At 37.5% G+C, this 21962-nt stretch overlaps 1 protein-coding gene across 19 annotated transcripts in view; it reads left to right on the top strand.

Moving 5' to 3' along the window:
• Positions 1–21962, top strand: part of pleca (plectin a) — a 101690-nt gene that overhangs the window by 48252 nt on the left and 31476 nt on the right. For 5 of the 19 annotated variants that reach the window (XM_047807690.1, XM_047807688.1, XM_047807694.1 and 2 more), the window contains 4 exons: positions 16674–16735; positions 18956–18970; positions 19985–20074; positions 20599–20634. In XM_047807690.1, the coding sequence (XP_047663646.1) occupies positions 16674–16735; positions 18956–18970; positions 19985–20074; positions 20599–20634 (203 nt within the window). Of the gene's footprint in view, positions 1–5424; positions 5729–9592; positions 10155–16673; positions 16736–18955; positions 18971–19984; positions 20075–20598; positions 20635–21962 lie in introns of those variants that run through there. The other 14 variants (XM_047807689.1, XM_047807700.1, XM_047807704.1 and 11 more) reach the window with 9 other exon arrangements.

The raw sequence follows: 21962 nt of genomic DNA, 5'->3' as shown, positions 1-21962 counted from the left end.
AAAGTTGGAATCTGAGTCAGTTTTCCACTGGCGCATTGGTAGTAGTGTATTGTTGTTGTTTTCCTCTTGGCTAAAAAACAATGAGTGTGGGAATGGTGATGCTGCTTTTAGACTTGCAGGTGGATTTGGTTGGTTTTCATTCAAATTTGTCTTTTTGTGATTGAAATTGAAAACCATCATACACTAATTCATCTTCAGTAACCACTTTATGGGATATATTCATTTTCTACCATGGGATACTTGACATACCAAAGTCTTTATAAGGGAGATGGCAATATCTATGTACACACACATCATTTCCTCAAAAAGAAATTGCACCATCTTCTGCACAAAGAATATAAACACACTGAAAAGATGGCAGGGTTAGCAAGCTAACTTAAGGCAAACTCTGGCTTATCCATTTTCTTGCATATTTCTTGCTGATCTTTTCAGCTACGGAGGTCAATGTGGCAACTGATGTTACAGCTAACATGTTCCGGTGTAGGTTATGTTGAGCGTAACATCACTCTGTGCCTCCTGTCCAATCAGAAGGCTGGGAATTTCGATTGTATCACCTTGCTCAGGGATCTCGCTGTTCATTCAATGAAAGAAACAGAATAAAATAGATGTTTTATAAAATAGCAGGTAAAAATTTTTAAAGAATTCTTTTAATCTGGTATAGTGTTCCTGCATTAGTCTGCAAACACAAATCACAATTCCCTTTGACGTTTTTCAAAAGTTTTTCCTCATTTCCTTTTTCTAAACTATATTTCTTTACATTTTACTCAGATCAAGTGTTTTTGGAGTTATAGTTGGAATATACTATGTATATATATGTATATATATGTATATATATATATATATATATATATATATATATATATATAGAGAGAGAGAGAGAGAGAGAGAGAGAGAGAGAGAGAGAGAGCTGGAAATGAACTCAAACTAGACTAATCCTCCAAAGCCACTCATGAAGTGTTTATTCCAAAGGAAGAACTGACCTGCCTCTGTAGTGTAGTATTGGGAGGAAAATGGGTGGAAGAAGCATTGGCTTCTCTTGTTAGCATTCTGGCCCATCTGGTTTATACAGGCATGTATATGCCGCAAATATTTATAAGGGGAGCTGCTGTTGCTCTTGCCGCTGCTGTGGTCTCTGCTCTGTTAATTTATTATTCACTCATCCAGAAAGCATCAGAGAGAGATAAACAGTCTGCTTTACTAATGAGACGAAGTGAAAGAGAAAGTCCTTCATTATCAACTTGATCAGAACTTGATAGTCAAATCGACTCTGTGCTTGAAGCTTACATGCAAAAAAGCATCTCAACAGTATTTCATTACTGTGTGTAATTTAAAAGTTTTCAGTTAGATTCCTAGATCTGAGTTTCCTAGATTTTTTTTTCAGCGGTAAGGGATTCAAGACTGAAGCACTCAGTTATAAGCACCCACTGAAAACCCATTGGCTACAGCGGTAATGCTAATTTTACAGCTATGGGAAAACTGTTGGACAGAAAACATTCAGCAGACTGTTTACAGAATCTGGCAGTGACAAAATTCTCCCATGCGTGGTTTTATGATCTATATGTTCTTATGTTGCCACCTGCTGGTGATAAATTTCATTAAAACCTGAAGAAATCATCTGCAAACATTAGAACAGAAAGAAAGAATCTAAGGTGATGCTTTTGACAGCCCTGGAGTTTGATTCATCATGTGGCCATAATGACTCAGTGATGTGGGTAGACTGCTTGAAACGCCTCATTATGTGCCGCGCCAGAACTTTCCCAACTTTCCATTCCCAGGCCGATAAATGACGAAGTAGAAGCGGGAGATCTGAGTCCAATTAGCTTGCATTTAGTTTTTCCCTTCCTTGTTTCCCTTCTCTCTCCCTCTCTCTCTCACTCTAACAGGCAGAAATTGACTCACTCCAGTAGTCCTGAAGATCACATTTAGACGTTACCACCCTTGATTTTGCCAATAATGACTATTCCCAACTATAGCAGTCCTGCCTGCAAGAAATAAAAGCTACAGTCAGAAAGACGAAAGACACAACAAGCTCTCAGTTCTTTTCTCAGTGTGTTTGAGTTATTTTGTGGTTTGAACATTAGGCTAGCTGACATGGAGATTGATGATGGTAGATTCTTCATGGAGGATTTGATCCAACAGGGCCAAGGTAGGCACAATTTGAGATCTCTATTCAAGCTGCATACATGCAATGGACTCAGATGTTTAGAGAGAGGGCTCATTCTCCATAAAAAGGTTTCAGCAGTGTTTATATAACCTGCTGTTATGTCGCTTGATTAACAGGGAATACTGTGCATGGCATCTGATTTGCTATAGTATTACATTTCATGGTTATAGGGGATCATTTTTTAAAAAGAATTTAGTCGACAGTCAGCGAAGATTTTGCATAAAGCACTCACTGACTATAAATAGTATAAATACATCCATGTGTACTGTGTAAAAATGTCTGGGCTCAAGTAAACACAGCGCGTCCTATCATTTAGTTTTTGTAATTACATCCAGGTTGTATATCGGAAGCTGTCCAAAAGTGGTTTGAATAATGAATCTGGAATTCACATTTGATTTTGACTTAGACAATATGCTTGGGAAATGTTTGGCCTAATGTAGAATTCCCAGGCCCCAAGGAACCAAGCAATAAGATGAGCCGTAACATATTTCTCATATCCCTGCAGACTCTGAGAGCTCTATGTATCCTAAGGGATGATGGGGTGGGTGAAGTGGTGGGTGTGTTGGATCCAATACCCCTGGAACTACTACCCCTTCCCACTACCCCATTGTTTCAATGAAAGATGGATGGAGGTTTTGAGGGTTGGGGTGGGACATGTAGCCTAGTCTGTCCCAGTTTATCACCCAGCATATAATAGAGCTTCAGCAAGCTTAGCCCTGCCCACTGCTGCTTGAAAGGCACACACAATCATATCTTTGTCAAAGTGCTCAGTTTTTCCTATAATTTTTTCTAAAATGTTTAAAATTAAAAGAAAATAAATGCATTTCCCAGTGTTTTGCAGTTAAATGAATACTGGAAACCATTCTGTATCCCCCTGTCTCAACTAGCAACAACCACAAGGGAAGCACTTTTCCACAGTGGAAAGCCATGTGGAGCCATGCGGATGAATAGAACCTCAGCCCCCGTTTTCCTTCTCCCTCCCAATTTCCTTCCAGCATTTTTTTTTTCTCAACTTTTTTTTAATACTTTGCCTACTGTACGCCTCATTGGTCTGATCATCACACATGTCTTGAGGTCAGATGTGCTAAATTGTTAGCGAGAGTCTGTGTTTCGGCTGAAAGGGATCACAAGGCTTCTGGGTACAGCTATGAACCTTTGCTGTTGCTGTTGTCGTCCACGTCTAAATGGTAGGTAGTCAATGATGCTTTTGGTTAGACTGTGTGGTTAAGGAAGGAAAGAAGCGGGTGCTGACATGAATGCTGACCCTTGTTCTGGTTTGTGTTATATTTTAAAGCCTTTACCTGCTATGTGGAGACAGATACTTTGTGACATATTTATTTAGGCTATTTAATTTAGTGTAATGTGAAATGACTTGTTTTTCTGAGGTTATGTGTCTTTTGGCAGGATTTTCTTAAAACATTAGTAACCAGTTTATCAGAATATAGAAGAGTGATATTAAAGGTACAGTTTTATATAACACACTGAAATATGATGATGATTTCTGTGATCTTTCTTGTGTCATTGGGTTCATGGTGTACACCACAATTACAGTTTATCTCTTGCAAATTCAGGAAGATGAAACTAACCCCACCCCATCTGTAGGAGAGCGTGAGCTGACAAAATAGCCTCTAGAGGACACCACATTAGTTCTATCCATCACCAACTTGCAAGTCAGACCTCAAGTATAGCACAATAATGGCTGAAAGCTCAGGCTTAATAGTGCCTTGTCATGCTGCCAGTATGGATCAGATCATATAAGGTCACCTTGCTGTTTTCTCTTTACCCCACTCTGTGTATACAGTATCTATTGTCCAGTCCTGCCGTTTTTTCCTTTTCTGTAATCCTGTAATATTGCAATAAACTTCCAAAACTTTCAAATGAAGATAATACCTGGTAGGTCACCTGTGTGTGTGTGTGTGTGTGTGTGTGTGTGTGTGTGTGTGTGTGTGTGTGTGTGTGTGTGTGAGTGAGTGTGCGCTTATGCATGTGTTTTTATGACAGTGTCTCAGGTTGGCTACATATCTACATAACTGACTTCTACATTCCTTTCTGTATTTAAACCCTCCTGTAGTCTCTTTCATGCCAAAAATGAATCAAGTGTAATGTGTCATCTATTTGTGGAAGCTTTATTCGTCTCAGTATGACAGTGACGCCACAGACTTTCGTCCCAAAGGCAACGCTGGTGTCTGACTGAACCGCATCAGGATTGGGTTTCTTCCTGCTGCCTGCAGCAGTGTCAATTTCAAGTGTTGAAGCACAACAGAACATTATGTGTGTGCCAAATGCATGCGGAAGAAACGCCGCTTACTTGGAAAGCATTTTTTTTTTTCCTGATGTTTGTATTGCAGAGGTGTGTTTGTGTGTGAATGCAGGCAAGTTTGTGACATGGTGACAAGTGAGTGATGAAAATGTCAAGGGCGTTCTGTCCACTAAGATAAAGAGTAATAACAAAGTAGCACTGCACTTCACTATCCTGGTTCATACTGCGTTTAATAGTTGAGTTGCACACAGCTTTTAGAATTTCTTTTTTTTTTTTCATTTCTCTGAAGAGTAACACGATATCCTTGAAAAGGAGCTGTAAACTCTACCCCTTGGACAGAAGGAAACTAAATGCCCAGGTCTTTAAGGCTTCTGGGAAGTCAGGGCACATTTGTTTTTGGTGTTTTGGCATAAGGTAGGAATTAACTGAGCTGAGAAAATATAGTCATTACATAATGAATGAGAATAAAAGAGATGAAGTACAGAAATGAAGCTGTGTTAAATGACACGAAATACACAGTGTGATTCCTGCAGAGTGAAAACTTGCCTTGTTGTGAGGGCAAATAGCCTGAAGTTAAACTTAATGTTTTGTTTTGTCCTCAAAGTCAAGCAGTCGCTTGTGTTTATTTGCTTTGCTGGCACGTGGTTGATGAGACAGTGAAAAAGAACTCTCATGTATTATTAACTCAAACCTTTTAGAGTCTGTGGAAGGATGGCGATCTTTGTTGCATGGATAAAATAAGTCGGTGGCAGGGAATAGATAAGATCTGTTGTGTAATAGTGACAGGAAAGTTACAAAAGACAAAAGTGTGAAGAGAAAAAAGCCAGACATATTGTAAGGAGAAAGTTTTCGGATGGACTGAACAGAGAGAAAGCGAGGGAGGGAAAGAGGGAGGGGAGGAAGTTAAGCCGTTTTTACCAGAGGACTGAGTCACGGAGAGGGGAGAGCGAGAGAGAGAGAGAGAGAGAGAGAGAGAGAGAGAGAGATCGAAAAAAAGGAGGGGGCAGCACAGGCGTGCTCGGCTTGTGTATCCAGTATAGATGCGTCGTGCTTGCGGCGTTTAAAGTCCAGCTAGAGCACCACACCCCTCTCTGCCCACCCACCCCCTGCCTCTAGTCTCCTTCACCTTTCACCTCGAGCCTCGTTCTGCTGCGTGTAAGCGCTCACCGGCAGACACTCGGTCCCAAGTCCAATGCCGGTGAGCCCCCCTGGAAACGTGTTCCCAACCCTCGTGGTTTTGGGTCATATAGTCACGCTGATAGTCGTCTGGAATTGGAGGCAGCGGAAGAGGCAACTTGAAGAAGGTAAGACTGCTATTTTAGAAAAACTTTGAAAAAATTCAGTATGCTAAGGAGTAGCTGCAAGCAGTTCTTCTGACGTCTCTGGTGAAGTTCTCGTCTTGTATGCTTCTTCTCCCCATGAGTGACCACCCCTCTCTCTCTATCTCTCTCTCTTCCTCTCTCTCTCTCTCTCTCTCTCTCTCTCTCTCGCTCTCTCTCACACACACACACACGACTTTTCCTGGCAAGCCGTACTGCAGCACTTAACCCCATAAATGCCGAGCGCTACCAGATGACGTTTTTAGAGGCGTATCCTAACTGTTGTATTCAGCTGCTGTTTAAAAGCCTACATAATGATGAATTAATGAATGTCTCCGCAGAAAAGAACAAAGAATCAAGTTAACGATTTTAAATCCCTGTCTATACACGAGCTTAAAGTTTTGTGCTATTTTCAGAAGCACGTCATAAAGACACCTGAAAGAATGTAAGGAATGTTAATTCTCCGAAGCGTACAAAGGATCCACCTCTTGTTTTTTTGCAGACTTTCACGACTGTGCACATAGTTAAAGTGAACTTTTAAAGACTTTGAATGCTGCTGTCACTTTTCAGTTGAAACATCTGTAGGCTGCGAGGGCCTTGGTCCATTTTTAATAAGCAGTTAGAAGCCACACCCTAAACACAGGTGTTGGATTACAATAGTGCTACGATGTACACAGGTGTACCTTCTTTTTGACTATGAATATCATACAGAGGATTAAAAAAAAACATATGTTCTATTTATTATACTCTTGCAACACGAGATTGGAGACATCACTAAAATTTGGCTTCGTTAACCTCTTTCTCAATGCAGTGTTGAACATTTTTGAACATTATTTCCTCATGTCTCACTGTGAGCAGGTGAGGCTGAGTATTTGGGTGTGTCTATTCCAGGTAGTTTGTCTGGTAAATTATCTGCTGTCATTACACTTTGTGTATGCCTACCTACATCCTGTGAGCCCACTCTCAGTGATAAACCTGAATATCTCGTTTAACCGGCGATCCGATGCTCATTTAGTTGTGGTCAGTAACACGGGCCTTAGAAACGAGAAAGCTGATCTTTTTTGAGATGTAAAACACAAAGTCTTTGTCATGCTCACCGGACGAGTGTCTCATTGTGCCCGACGTTTAAATAAGTCCAATATGTCCAAATAATCCCCAAAACATGATTTCAGTATCATTGTGTTTGGATTTCTTAAGTTATTGCTTTATATACCTTCTGAATACATTTCAAAGACAAATTGTAAGACAAGAAACGTTTACTAAAATGGGTTTATTAAAGACTGTAACATTTCTGAGTAGTTAGCGAAATAAATTTGCTATCTAAGGATTAGAATTGGTGTTGGAAGGAGCTCGCTATAATGAACTAAGTTACTATTATGCCAGCTGTAAGCGGTTGATCTCGATTAAAGGATGTCATGACAGTTTGGCTTCAATCAAAAGTATTTTACTGAAAAAAATGACAGAAACTTTTAGGTGTACATTGTAATTTCATGTAGTAATGCCTGTAGTAATAGTGTGCACCATAACATTTGATTTGTAGGGGAAAGTGTTGTTAAATACAACAGGTGATGATGCTAAATTTAGCTCTCCTTGTTTCATGCTATGTATCCTGGTGTTAGGAACATACCATTCCACCAGTGTAGAACTCAGTTATTGGTGTATGGAGTACAGTGTGCAGTTTTATAAGCTTCCAGCTGACAGTCATCCATGCCTTTATGTCAGGTGGTTATTTTGAGATTTGCTCAGAGCTTTAAATAAGGAACATACCCGTATTCAGAACATCGGAGCTCAGACGTGGTTTATTTAAGTCTTTGAACGGACCGTGTGTGTATCCTGGATACCGCCATAACATTGTTGACTTCCAAGAAGGTCGAACCTCTTTACATTGGGAGGCATGTCAAGCTTTTTGATGTGTGCTCTAGTGATTGCTGGGCAAACATTATAAGACGTCCTGAATGTTACTGTTAAGCAGGAGTAGGTGAATATGGAAAATAATCTTTTCAGAATGTTGAACTTGGCATGCGCTTTCAGGCAGGATGTTATAAATCCATTTATAAATATGTGTATAGGTGAACTGGCAAGATGAACATGGGTGGAGTCTTTTATCTTTGGCCTTTTTGCTATGTCATTTCATTGTTCAGACATAGCCTTGTGAGAGATACTCCCATTTTTTTGTTAGCATGCCCACTCTGTTAGGGGTTAATGACATTTATCTAAACTGGTTCTCTTTTTTAGACTCTTCCCACAAATGCTATTACACCAAGCAGCACCAATTTCACAAGTACAAATACATGGATATGCTGTGTCCTTCCTCACAGCAGTTTTTCTCCCATATGAGTATCAGTCATTCTCGATCAGTAGGAAAATACCTTTTATGCTTTTATAACCCAAACAATCCGCATAAGCAAGTCACAGTTAAAAAAAATTAATTCTTTGTCGCTAAATTCTCCAATATTGTGTAGTAGCTTTAGGTCGATCGAACACACAGCTCTCATAGTAGCCCATAATCTGGGCTACAGAAACTCTTAATCAAATCCAGCACTCCACATGTGCTGTGGTCTGGTGTGACTCAGAGTTCCTGCGTGCGTAGATTTTGTTGATTTCCCCCGTTTTAAACGATCGTGCGGGTTGTCTGACTCACAAGTTCCACATAACTTTTTTAAACTTTCATACATTTTTAAAAAAGGGTACTCTTTAATGCGTTGTAGTGAACAGTATAGAAAATCTAATGAACGCTCTCAAATATATTTGCTCAGCCTGAAGGGATTTTCTGCAAAATATGCTACAGAATTTTACATTCAGCATTCAGACTTACAGTTTTTGGTTTGACCCTAAACTCGGGTAATTGTATAACATGATTTCGCCATGTCCAGGCGAGTTTTCTATGGGTTTTCAGTTTTCTCTCACTTCCCAAAAACATGCTGTTGTTTTGTACAGAATAGAAAGTAATCTTGAACCTGTAAGACAATTTCAGAAATTTTTTGATTTTAAGTTAAAACGATGCTGAGAACAAATCCTTGATTTTAAATTACTGTATGACAGAAGTTGTGATCATGGTTCGATGGCGAGGATTTATTAAGTTTTTTGTTTTTACTTAATCACCTCATCTAACTCTTATCAGACATGTATCTGTCTTGTCAAAAAAATATCTTATTAAAATTCTTTCCTCACATGGTTTGGCATGTTTCCATTGACAAGACAGACAAGACTGAGTACCGAGTTGACTTAATAGTAGACCAGACTGTAGTAATGATACACTTTCTACAGCTTAACAAAAAAAAAACAAAAAAAAAACAGGTTGACATTTCAGCTACAGCTGGACATGTTCATTTTGATATAGCAATTTCACGAGGATCTCTAGATCTTTAGGTAGCTCTTTCACTAGTAGCTCACATAAGCTTATTCTGCCTTTGTTTACTTTTCTAACCAAATATTGAATCAACTACCACATATTCAAAAAAAAAAAAAAAAAAAGCCATAGTGACTGACTATTAAAAGCAGGATTTTAACAATTAAGCAACACCTTTGCAAATTTGTTAGAAATTGCAGAATTCAATGCAAAAGTTTATGGCTGTGGTTGGAGGTGTGGCTCCTGAATTGCTCACAATTTAAAATTTCATTCATATGAAATAAAATAAAGGATTCATATCCAAAAACACCCACAAACAAATATAAACACACACACACACACACACACACACACACACACACACACACACACACACACACACACACACACACACACACACCTTCAAACTTTTTGTTGAATACAAAGGGCCCTATAAGAGAAACATTTCTAGACTCCAGTGCATGGTAATAAATAATGTTTATTTAACCTGGGTGTTTCTCCAGGTCCATGTACATATTATCTCATATATCTCAGAATCGAGTATCAGAACAGGCAACTTAGGTCTGCTTATTATTAAAACTTTTTCATGTTTTTTTTAAATATGAAAATCCATCATGCCTGATTGTAACTGTGGTAGATTTAGCGGGGGTGTCCTGGGGAGTCACATTTCAAATAGTACAAGTCCTGGAGCGCGCAACTCGCCTCAACTCTCAGCTCTGCGCTCTGGGCTCCACAGCACACACCTCGATGGGCCGGGCTTTCCTTTTGCCGCCTGATGTGTCCTCGGAGACGAAAACACAGCTCTAAGCGAGCGAGCTGAACTGCTGCGGAGGCGAGTACAGCGTACTGAGAGAGAGAGAGCGAGAGAGAGAGCGCGCGTTAGAGAGAGGGAGTTTTTCATACTGGACATGGCCGCTGCTGAGGACATGGCGGCTGTTGCGGCGCTGGCACCCTGCTTCACTACGTTCAGCCTGGACGTGATTTACGGACGTGCCGCGTACATTCACGAGATGAGCTGCGGGGAAGTCGGACCACATCTGTACAGCCGCATGTGCTGCGCAGGTGAGTGAAGCGTGCGGAGAGGTTGGGGCGCGTAAAGACCGGCTGGCTACGTCCCAAACCGTCTGTGGCGTACAATGTTGACATAGTGTGCGGTTTAGTAGTATACTGTTGGGACGTAGCCCTGAGCTTTAGTGAGACGGATAGGAGGGGCTCAGTATATTAACCCGTTGTGTGACTCCCCCTTAATTCCTGGACTGTTGTTGGGACGGACAGCGGATTTCTGCTGTGTTGCGCTCTCGGCTCATTGCTTTCCTGCGCTTAAATAGCCCCTGACAAGAAGATTTAGGGTTCTGTGATTTATACTCTGGAACTAATTTAGCACATACAAAGAAACATGTGCAACTAGTTTCATACTTGAAAGAAAAGAAATACTTTTATTTGTTTGTTGTAATTGAAGTTGTGCTGAAATTTTAACTCTGTAACTCCATCCTTAGTCATTTATATGTTTGTTTGCTCTCCCAGTCATTTGTTCACTACACGAACAAAGAAAAATGATCTTATCCGTTGTTTTACAATTTATTAATTAATTGTCCCTGTTTTAATGTAATCCCCTTTTCAGTTTACATGTGGCTTTATGTTAGGATACTAGATGTGATCTTTACCTACATACATACTTTCTTTCTTTCTTAATTTCTTTTTTTTATTAGATTACTGAAGGTCATGAGTTTGAATCCCATGTCCACCAAGCTGGAACTGTTGGGCCCCTCAGCAAGGCTCTTGACTCTCAATTGCTTAGTTGTATAAATTGAAATAAAATGTAAATCACTTTGGATAAGGGTGTCTGCTAAATGCCAAAAATATAGAGCTGCACTTATGTAAATGGGAATATGTTCTCACCGTTACATATCTTTATATAAAAATGCCAAGATCATTCTATTTAAATCTGAAAATATAGTAGTTAGCAACTATAATGTATTGCCCATTAATTAAACAAGAGTAAACATAGCGAAGTGAACGTGTAAGTCTGGACTTGACAAGTTATATATATCTGGGAACTGTATATAGTTTCATGTTGAGAAAGAACTGGCTGAGGTTAAATCTGTTCTGTAGGAAAGTTCTGCCTTCCAAAAATGAAGTGGGAAAAGTCCACATTGGAAAAGTCCCCTCGACTGTTATGGAGGCGTATAGACGGAAACCATAAAATCTAAAAATACACCCTGTCTGTGTTGCACTGATGAAACGACATATATTTTATTTTCCATAAGGCCTAACATGGTTGTTCATCTGACTGCTCTATAATTGATGTTGAACTTGGACGTAGTTGTGCAGATGTTATTTTATTCTTGCTTCACGTTCACTCTTCCTTGGTGAACACAAGATGGAGACATTTTCTTAAGCCATAAAACCATTTAGTCACAACCTTCTAACGTTTGACGTGGGTATTAAATGAAAAGCAGATTTAGGGCCATTCAAGGATAGATTGTTAATGAGGTACAATGCTTACAAAGAAACTTGGATCAGCCAGTAGTTTACTCTGCAGTTAAACACAACCACCACCATCACCACCTCCTCCACCCGTTTCTCCTTTATTCTGCGTGGCATGGAAAGTGCCGTTATGCCATGTCCTAGATTTCATGTGAGACATTGGGGAAGTGTGATGATCCAGCTTCCCTGTTGCAAAGCCTTTGGGCTATTCTGGCTTTGTTTTACAATTTCAGTAGTACGGGTGTGCGTCTGACATTCAGTTCTCCTTCAGTATGACGTTATCTGTCAAAGCAGGATCAAGATCGTTTATTTCATGAATAATTGAGCTCTTGGAGCTTAATCCATAATTTGCATAGAAAATAACCCACCACAACAGTAGGTGCCCTGTTGGTTAAAATTATAATTAGACACCTGTGTTTGTTGAAACTAATGCTGTACCTGCCATAAATCTGCGTTTTTACGACATTGTCGGTTAGCAAGAGAGGGAAGAACATGTTCTGTAAAACATTCCAGTCTGAGCTTATTCAAGCTGTCACATGTACCTTTGGTTTAGTGTGTGAGGAGTGGGGGTCTGTGCCAGTTCTTTGGGCTTTTGGAGTTTCACCTTCATCTTTTATCATGTGTAACTATCACTTTGCACCTCTGTAGACTAGCAGCTTTCTCTCATCCTTCATGCACTTCAGTTTTTTTTCATAATGTTGTTACACTCTTGGGGGCACGGTGGCTTATTGGTTAGCACGTTCGCCTCACACCTCCAGGGTCGGGGTTCGATTCCCGCCTCCGCCTTGTGTGTGTGGAGTTTGCATGTTCTCCCCGTGCCTCGGGGGTTTCCTCCGGGTACTCCGGTTTCCTCCCCCGGTCTAAAGACATGCATGGTAGGTTGATTCGCATCTCTGGGAGATTGTCTGTAGTGTGTGATTGTGTCTGTGAATGAGAGTGTGTGTGTGCCCTGTGATGGGTTGGCACTCCGTCCAGGGTGTATCCTGTCTTGATGCCCGATGACGCCTAAGATCATCACAGAAGCTGATGATGTATCTTCTATAACAGCAGATCTGGCAGTAGGTCTGACTGCAAGATAAATGTCAGTGTACATGTTGTAATACAATATAAATTGTGGCATGGTGAGAGTAACTCTGCTTTGTGCCAGGCCATACCACAGCATTAATACTTTTCCTATAACATCCCACTTTCTGTGTTTTATTCCATGCCTATATTTCAAGGAATTTGATGCATTTCATCATGAATTTATTTTCACTTGCTTTTGAAATTATCTTAGTCTATTTGTAAAAATTGGATTACTATACAGCATTTTTAGTGCGTATTTGTCCGTTTTAGATATCTTCTGTCAGCACTTTTTACTCAGTACTATATGCTTTAATATCACATAGGCCTCTTGGCTATCCTAACTCCAGGCTGCAATCCTTCAAACAAGACAGCAGACCACTTTTCACTCAACTCAAGTCCAAACAAGCTGTTGGATGGAACTAAAATGCAAAGAATCCTCTCTTCATCTTTTATCCAAGCAAAGCTGACATGTTGTTATGGTCTAGCAGATATAAGGAATTTGAATTGTGTTACACCTCAAAAGCAGATGATATATTTAATCCCGATTTTAAACTTTTTTTTTTCACTTATATCACTACCATAGACAATTCTATAAATACATTTTAATATATTAGACCTTTAAAGTTTAAATGATATATATTTTTTCTGTTAGACGGTGTACTAACTTTTGCACTGAGCTGTACATGTTATTTGCTACAAATGCCTAATTCAGTTGCTCCATATTTAGTCATTTTAATTACACATAGATGATTATGAAAAATTGTGAGGCCCACTCCTTGAAGCATTAAATTAAATTAAATTAAATTAAATTAAATTAAATTAAATTAAATTAAATTAAATTACACGATACAGAAATGCAGACAGATAAGTGCTTTGAAGTTCTGTACCATCATAATCTGGTGTGCATGTGCATGCTCAGGGTGACGTTCTGCCCTTTATAATGCCATCTTTTCAGCCACAATCAGACAGAGACTCTACTATGTGATAAGTGAACAAATCATTGTATTTTTATACTAGAACTGATTCTAATCTGAAGTGTGTGCCTTTTTATCACAGTTCTAGCTCAAGGCCATTTTAGACACTGAGCTGCTTTAACTGACTTCCATCTTTCCCTAAAATGCTACCATGTGGTAGAATCACTCTAATGTGGGCAGAATGCGTGTGATCATGAGTCACAATATCCTTTGGGAAAAGGCCGGCTTTCCCCTGTATGGTAATTGGAAATTTTTATACTGCCCCCTGTTGTTCAAATTCATAACCAGTCTCCTTGAGTGATTGCGTTAGTCATCATCCTGCTTTCTGGTATGATGATTAATTATGCCCTTGAGTAAGAGAATAGAAATGTTCTCTTTGGAAAATTTATACATTTTTTTCAGGCTGGTTTGCCTGAAACACGTTTCTCTGGAAACTTTGTGTATTCTACTACATTTTTTTCTATATTCTCCAAAATTATGTAAGTGTTTTAATGCAATTTGCAACACCGATTTGCCAGTAGTTCATTTTTCTATTAATTAAAGAATGGCAGATATTTTTTATTCATTTATGGATACATTTAATGTTGTGGATTGTCAGGGAAAGTTCTTGTTGTCACTTCATTACAACCACTCTATTGTCCCGTCTACACTCTCTCTTTTTACACTCATTTGTAACTAATAAAAAACGAGTTTATATTGTTACTGGGAAATCAGGATTTATGAATTGTACTAGACCCTGTTTACTATAGACACTGTAGTGTCCTCAAGTAAACCAGTGATTTCCTTTGCAGCACTTTTGTAAGAACTACTGTTGTAGAAGATTAATCAACATCTTCTAACCAATCAGTATAAAGAATCCAACAGCTTTGCGGTACAATTAGCTTTAAAAAACGTTTTATTTGTATCTCTTACTTCCCGTTTCGGTCACTTTCGTTTCTGCTATCTCTGTCATTGTGGTTTCTTTAGAGTTCTAGAGTTCTGTTGGAAAGCGAGAAACATGGAAAGTGAGAGAGAGAGAGAGAGAGAGAGAGAGAGAGAGAGAGAGAGAGAGAGAGAGAGAGAGATGTAAGTTGGGGCTATTTCACAGTGACCCCCACTTTTTTTCCAATAGAGCGGTAATTGATAGTTTCTGACCTTACTGCCCAAGGCAAGGTATTTATTGCATGGAGGAAGAATGGAAAGAAGGAGGAGGTAAAGAGAGGAACTGAACAAGAGAGAGGAAAAAAAGTGGAAAAAGGCGGGAGAAGAGAATGGTTAAGCGAAACAGAAATCACTAACTTGGAACACACCCATCCAACTGCATGGCGTTTCTCATCCTGCTCAGATGCCACTAGCTGTCAGTTAAAGTCGAAGTGTAGAAAAGTGTAGAAATTTAGTGGTTTAATATCTAGTAAAAGAGAGAGAAGTGGAGAGAATGTCTCTAAGGGCTTATTCGACTGATAGTATGGGTAGTGACGTGGTGTTCGCAGAGGACAGCTACTACCAGGGGATGCTCAAGTCCACGGAGGGGAAGAAAGGTAGCAGTGAACATCTACATCACTAGAATGCATTATTCTGTTTCTCTCTTTTAACAGTGTGTCACCATATAAATATCTGTTTCTTTTTCTTTACGCTTGAGACTGATGTCTTTTCTTTTTTTTTTTTTTCTTGTTCAACATGCATGTGCTGATATGACATGCGCTTATGTATGTACTTCACCCGTGTATATCTGGGGGACATCCGATTCATTTACTCTGCATAGTTTTTCATGTCATCAAACACATGACTCTTTTTTATGTTTTTCTTTACAGTCAGTCAAACTGAATCTAAGAAAAAAATTCCAAATGTCAGATAGCAGTCTAACTTTGCCCGTGGCCAAATCTATATTTGGGATGGAATGGAGTGATGAGATCTTAAATCATGTATTTGCTCTGAGTGGTCTGGTATGGACAGGTACAGATATGCAGGCCTGGAATTCTGTGCAGGCTAAGAGACAAAAAATTCAGTGCATTTGAAATAGCTGGTGTTCAAGATATTAACAAATAAAACTAAAAATATCTTAATTTGGTTTAAACCTAGTGTTTTTGCTAATGTTGACTTGTTTGAGGTTGCAGAGAAATTGCTCTGACAGTAGTGCTAACCACAAGGCCAATACATTTTGGTTTCCGTAGCAACAGTAAAAAAAAAAAAAAGAAAGAAAGAAAACGGATTTTAGATGCAAGATATTTAAAAATTTGTCTTTTATAATGTACATTTTTTTGTGAGGATAAGAGTATTTTGTATATTTTACTGAGTGTTTGTGATTTCTTTGAAACCTGTAAAGAATTATTAAATGGAATCAAGAATCGATTTGTAAGAAGAATCGTAATACAGTGCCATGATTACAAAAACATAGGATAAAGACATGGCTATTGAGATTTGCTCACCTCACACTGTTATGAATTGAGTAGTATATGAAGCACAACATCTCTTTGTTGTCATGGATACTGGTCATTGTTTTCAAAAGAGTACCTGATTTAACCTATGACTAGAGAAGTGCTTCAGTTGTGCATCATATTCTTTCTTGTGCCAAGTAAAATAAATAAATATTGATAAGATTAAATTAGATCTCTCTCTCTCTCTCTCTCTCTCTCTCTCTCTCTCTCTCTCTCTCTCTCTATATATATATATATATATATATATATATATATATATATATATATATATATATATATATATATATATATATATATATATACAAGGAGAAAGAAAAATAAACATGACATAAAGAACTGGTTGTTGCTCATCTCACAGTGTACCGAATTGTGTACTTTTCATTAAATTATGGAATTTATGGAACAAATTATATCCAGTGTGTACTTCAGTCTTTCCATTAAATTAGGAACAAAAATAAGACTTCTCATATTCTTTCATTAAAATGCTGCCATATTTGCATATGGGAAAGGAAATTTGCATTTTAAGTGACATTGTATGTACATTTTTTGTGTATTATTTACTTCAATTAATTCTATTCAATGCTCTACTACGTATGTGACTCTTTCTCTTTCTTTTCTCGTTCTCATTTCTTCCTCTACAGATGAGCGTGATCGTGTACAGAAAAAGACTTTCACCAAATGGGTGAACAAGCATCTTATGAAGGTATTATTACACACATTATTACATGCTATGTTTGCATTTTCTTGTGACAAAATGTAGAATATGTATAGAATTATAATTTGCAGCATCAACACATTTACTCGGTTAAGTTTAAGATGTATTTATACAAATCATACAAAAAGGCTAAATACTTTACTGTAAAATATTAAAAGGGGACATGAAATAAAAATTTAATAAATTATTATATTATGTTTGATTTGATCTCATTTCCAAGCCCTGTTTTATTTTTTGGTTTTAATTCTTACGATACAAAAACAATTTCTCTTGAAATCAGAATTGAAAGAATAAACCCACAATTCAGTTCTAAGGTTTAATTATATAAGGTTTATTTATATAAAAATACACTTTGTTTTGTAGTTGGTATTATAAATGAACAGTATACAAGCATAATGCATGGGAAATTTGTTATAATATTTTATATTGCATAATTTTAACAAATGTATATTTTTTAGATTTACTGCAAAAAGCTTTTAAAACCTTGTAGCAACAGAAATTCAGATGCAGTGGACTCAGCAACTTACAGCTATAATTATAGCAAATGAGCAGAAGGTTAACTGTTAAACCTATATTTAACATTCTGGCTAAAGCACGTTCTTTGGTTTCCCTATTATTATGTACTAAAATGACAGGAATGCATTTAAAGGCAGGGTGAAGCCCTCGGCAAATTTAAATATACATTGATTTGAGTCTAATCTTTTATACGAAGTTTGTGTCTGAAACTGTGTACAGTTGTGTGTCAGCATGTACAGTAGGTGTATCTAAATCCATAAATGTATGCTTGCTGTACTGTATGTGTGTGTACTGTATTCATGTGTGTGAGTCATCCACATCTGGTCAGGTTTTAGATCCTAGCAGAAGCACAATGTATTTTATTCATGGCCGCCTGAATTCACCATCTGCCCCGCAGGTGCTAAGCAGCTTGGGGCTGTCAGTATTTAAATTACGCATCACATTTCCCTCATTGTTCCTAGTAGCCCACAAACCACAGAGATGCAAATACCTTGTATATGAGGGAAAGACAAAATCTTTCCTATTATTCATGCGTCATGTGATGATCTGCACAACATAGTCAGTGTTTGTAATAACTCTTATTCTTATAATACATTCTACTGTATTCTACTATTAAGCTTTCTTTTTTATTTTTAGTGTCCCATACTGAACAGATCTGTCATTCTACACTTTGCCTCTCAGCAGTTAGGCGCTTGTAATAGAATCCTTTCCATCTGTATCCAGTTATATCCTAAAGGATTCCTACTAGTTCTTCAGTGACCTCAGCGACCTGTCTAATCGGCCTAGTAGTTATTTAGGCCCAGAGACATTTTAAAAAAAGTCTTTAAGATGTTTAGAGTCTTGTTTATAATCTTTAAGTGCAAATTCCAGGAATTCCCTTAATAGCAACCCTTTAGAATTATTTACCAAACTATTACTAGTTTAAATAAATTATTATTACAAATGATTACATTTATACACAACAGTTAAAGAAGTAGTTCCTCATATAATCATGAAATCAATACAAACAATAATAAAAAATAAAGATAAAAAAAAAAATAATAGTAATTATACAAGTAGTTTTTTAGTATTTATTAATTCATTAATTTATTTCATTTTATTTGCCAACATGATAAAGATGAAAAGAAAGATATTTCCTATTCAATTTGAAATAGTATTATGCTTGGGGTTTATTTATTAACATTTAAATTAATAAGGAATAATTAGGGCTTCTTTTATACCAAGCCTAACCGAATACCTAAAATGTCTAATATGTGTAATATGTAAATTAATTTTTCTCTATGGCTTTCTAAGGGGAGGTCGTTATTACGGCACATGTGGTAATTTTTTTATTGTCTGATTTGATCAGTTTGCATCAATGTTTAAATAATTAATAAATAACAAATCTGTTCATAGTTAGGTGAGTTTTTGTCAGCTTTGAACTTAAATCATACAACAATTAGAAAATAAATGCTTCTGTTACCTGTTATGGTTTTTTATTATTTTTAACTTCATCATGGTCCTCATTCTGCATTCCTTACTTTGTCTTCTTACATTTACATTTTTCATATCTTTATTCTCATAAATCCCAATCTTCCCATCTCTCTCTCTCTCTCTCTCTCTCTCTCTCTCTCTCTCTCTCTCTCTCTCTCTCTCTCTCTTCTTAATTTCTCTGTCTCTTTATTAAAATCCTTCTCCATCCATCTCCATCAGCACTGGAAAGCAGAGGTAGGTCAAGTGTTTGAACTGAGTGCTGACTGAACCTCATCTGCATGTGTTGTGGTTAGTCTCATGCACCTTCAACGCACACGCCTTCCTCTTGTGTTGTTCTGTATTCACTGCTTGGGCCTCTTGTAGGAGAAACAAGTGTTCAAGTGTTTGTTTATTCATTTTAGACCAGATTATTCTCTCAAACCTCATAGGCTGGTGAGCTTATATTTAAAAACTATATAGAACTCATACTGTATAAAAAACCCCAAAGACATCTCAGTCGTGATGATAATTTGATAATAATGTTCTGTTTTTAATATTAGTTCGTTTTCTTCTGCAGGAGGCTTTTAGCGTTTTAATAGAAACAGGAAATCTTTCAGTTCCATTTTTATTGATTTATTTATTTTTTGCTCTGGGGATACTGACAGCAAATAGTAAATGTAGATCCAAGTTATTAACATACTTGACAGTGATTTCTTTCAGTTGATTTGCTGTGTTGTGTGTTGTCTTAAATCTATGAAAGAACAGGCTTGTGACCTACTGCTTTGATTTGGTCTGAACAGTGTGATGCTTCTGAATATGAGTGGTTCATGACAAAAATACACAGATGTTTAGGTCATTTGACACTTTAGACCACAAGTCCCTTAGAATGAAATTGTTCAGCACGTTTCTATATAGAACTGTTAGTCTAAGCAAGTTTAAACCACAAATTCATCAGAATAGATGGTTAAGATCTTAATGACAGGATATTTTTTAATTCAAGTTGCCATTAGACCATGAGTTCCTGAGAACTTTACATATATATATATATATATATATATATATATATATATATATATATATATATATATATATATATATATATATATATAACAAGACTATAACATAAATATACCTTTTTTATGGATGTTCACCTCAGAACATATATAATGTTGACATATTGTGAATAATAACTACATCACAAAAACATGTTACCACTTGAATTGAAAGTTTCTTTGACTTATTGCTTTCTCTGTATATTTTTAACCTCAGGCTCAGAGGCACATCACAGACCTGTACGAGGATCTACGAGATGGCCACAGCCTCATTTCTCTGCTGGAGGTGCTGTCTGGAGAAACGCTGGTGAGTCCTTCAGCACTGAATTGGATCAGTTTCAGAATGAAAAAAAAAAAGATCTTGCACAGGATATGCATCCTGCAGCAAAACCTCTTACATGGATACCTGCTTTTTGCACCTTTTTATCCTTCTACTTACTTTACTCTTGTCCTTGAATAAACCCAACTCCTTCCTTACTCACAATAGCCGCACAATACTCTATTTAACCCTCAGACTTTATTTAACCACTTAATTAACTGCAGATGTTAAATTCCCTTAACATTTTGTTCTTTCACCAAGTTTTTGCATGTGTTGACTTAACACAGTGAAGACAGAATTATGAAAGCCCAGTTGAATTACATTTACTTTCACAGGTTTTCTTGTGTTGCACATCTTTTAACATGTTAATGTTGTGTTTTCTGCCCCTGTTTCAACTCCCTGCACTGGTTTTGCCCACCCCTGACCTTTCAGTTTTCTACTTGGCTGACCTCTGCCCTAACCTTGACCCCTTTGCCTTTGCCTCTTCTCTTGCGATGCTCTTGCTGGGGTAGCCGAGGGAGCGTGATGTTGTCAGGAACTCACGGTTGGTGAGTGGGTCTAGAACCTTCTGACTCGCCTCCTCAGGGGGTCTGGCATGCGTCACTCCCAGGTGACCTGGGCTGTGCATGATGTCACTTCCTTTGTCTTGTGTCTTGTTGTGAATGTTCTTTGCCCCTTGCAAAAATGAGCTCAGGTAGTTTTGATTAAGAAGTAATTTATGCTTGGCCGGCCTGATCAACCAGCCTGGGTTTACAAAAAGTATGTTGTGTGAGACTTTCTAAACTGGAAAGTTATATTATAACCTGTATATCTTTAAACGATGGAGCTAAATGAAGTGGCCAAGCAAGGCTAACTTTGTTTGGTCACATGAAATTGTCACAATTATTGAATTAGACTGTACTTATTTAAAATGTGTCAGAAATGACTCAAAAGTGTACTTGAGTTAAGGTTTAAAAGTATCTGCCCTTTTTAGGTACTCAAGTGCTGAAATTCAGAATATGTTTTCTCTTTTAATTTTATTATGGTCTCACACCTGCAAATTCACAGCTCATGTCATATGCAACATTTGAAAGGTTGAGGTTAAAGTTAAGGTTGGGACAGGGTTAGCAGGGTTAGCATTCATACCCATCCTTTCCAACCTAACCAACCCAGTTACATCATCCTCTCATTATTATTATTATTATTACTATTATTATTATTATTATTATTATTATTATTAGTAGTAGTAGTAGTAGTAGTAGTAGTAGTATTGTTATTCATCTTATTAAAATAGCATAAAATATTTGGAATTGTGTTCTGATTGTTCATTTCATGTCTAGAAGTTGGAGTACAGAGAAACATGATTTGTTGTCTTAATCAATATGGAAAAGAAATAATATTTGAGATTGATATCAAGTATTTAAATGAATATTGAGCATGTTTGAGATCAGCAGAAGCATTAGTTAAAATGATACATATAGAAACAACTGAGTTAAATACTACCCACCTTATGAATATAGGGATGATGAAACCAATGAAACCAGTGTTCAGCAGTGCTCAGTGTTAATTATTACTGTACTGTTGTAAACGATCAGCAATATTCAATTAGTAATGTTTCATTTGTATACACCATGGCTTGTATAATACTATTTGGAGACATGTACTTAACTTGTTACATCATACACTGAAATCAGTCTGGAGTCTGATGTAGCGCTTTCAGGTTTGACTGACTGAACATTTGGTTATTGTCATGAGTGCCAGTGCATGGTCTGGACTGTATGCTAGTGCATTCCCACCTCCAATGTTCCAGATGGCTTCTCATGCATTGCATATTCATTGTGGCATTACACCCAGTTCACCTTAGAGATATAAGGCTTTAAGTTGAATGGATATGCTT

Source organism: Tachysurus fulvidraco, chromosome 24 (assembly GCF_022655615.1).
Source record: "Tachysurus fulvidraco isolate hzauxx_2018 chromosome 24, HZAU_PFXX_2.0, whole genome shotgun sequence".
In the NCBI taxonomy this organism is placed as follows: Eukaryota; Metazoa; Chordata; class Actinopteri; order Siluriformes; family Bagridae; genus Tachysurus; species Tachysurus fulvidraco.
Note: the sequence above shows the minus strand (reverse complement) of the source record. Positions and strands in the feature narration are given on the sequence as shown.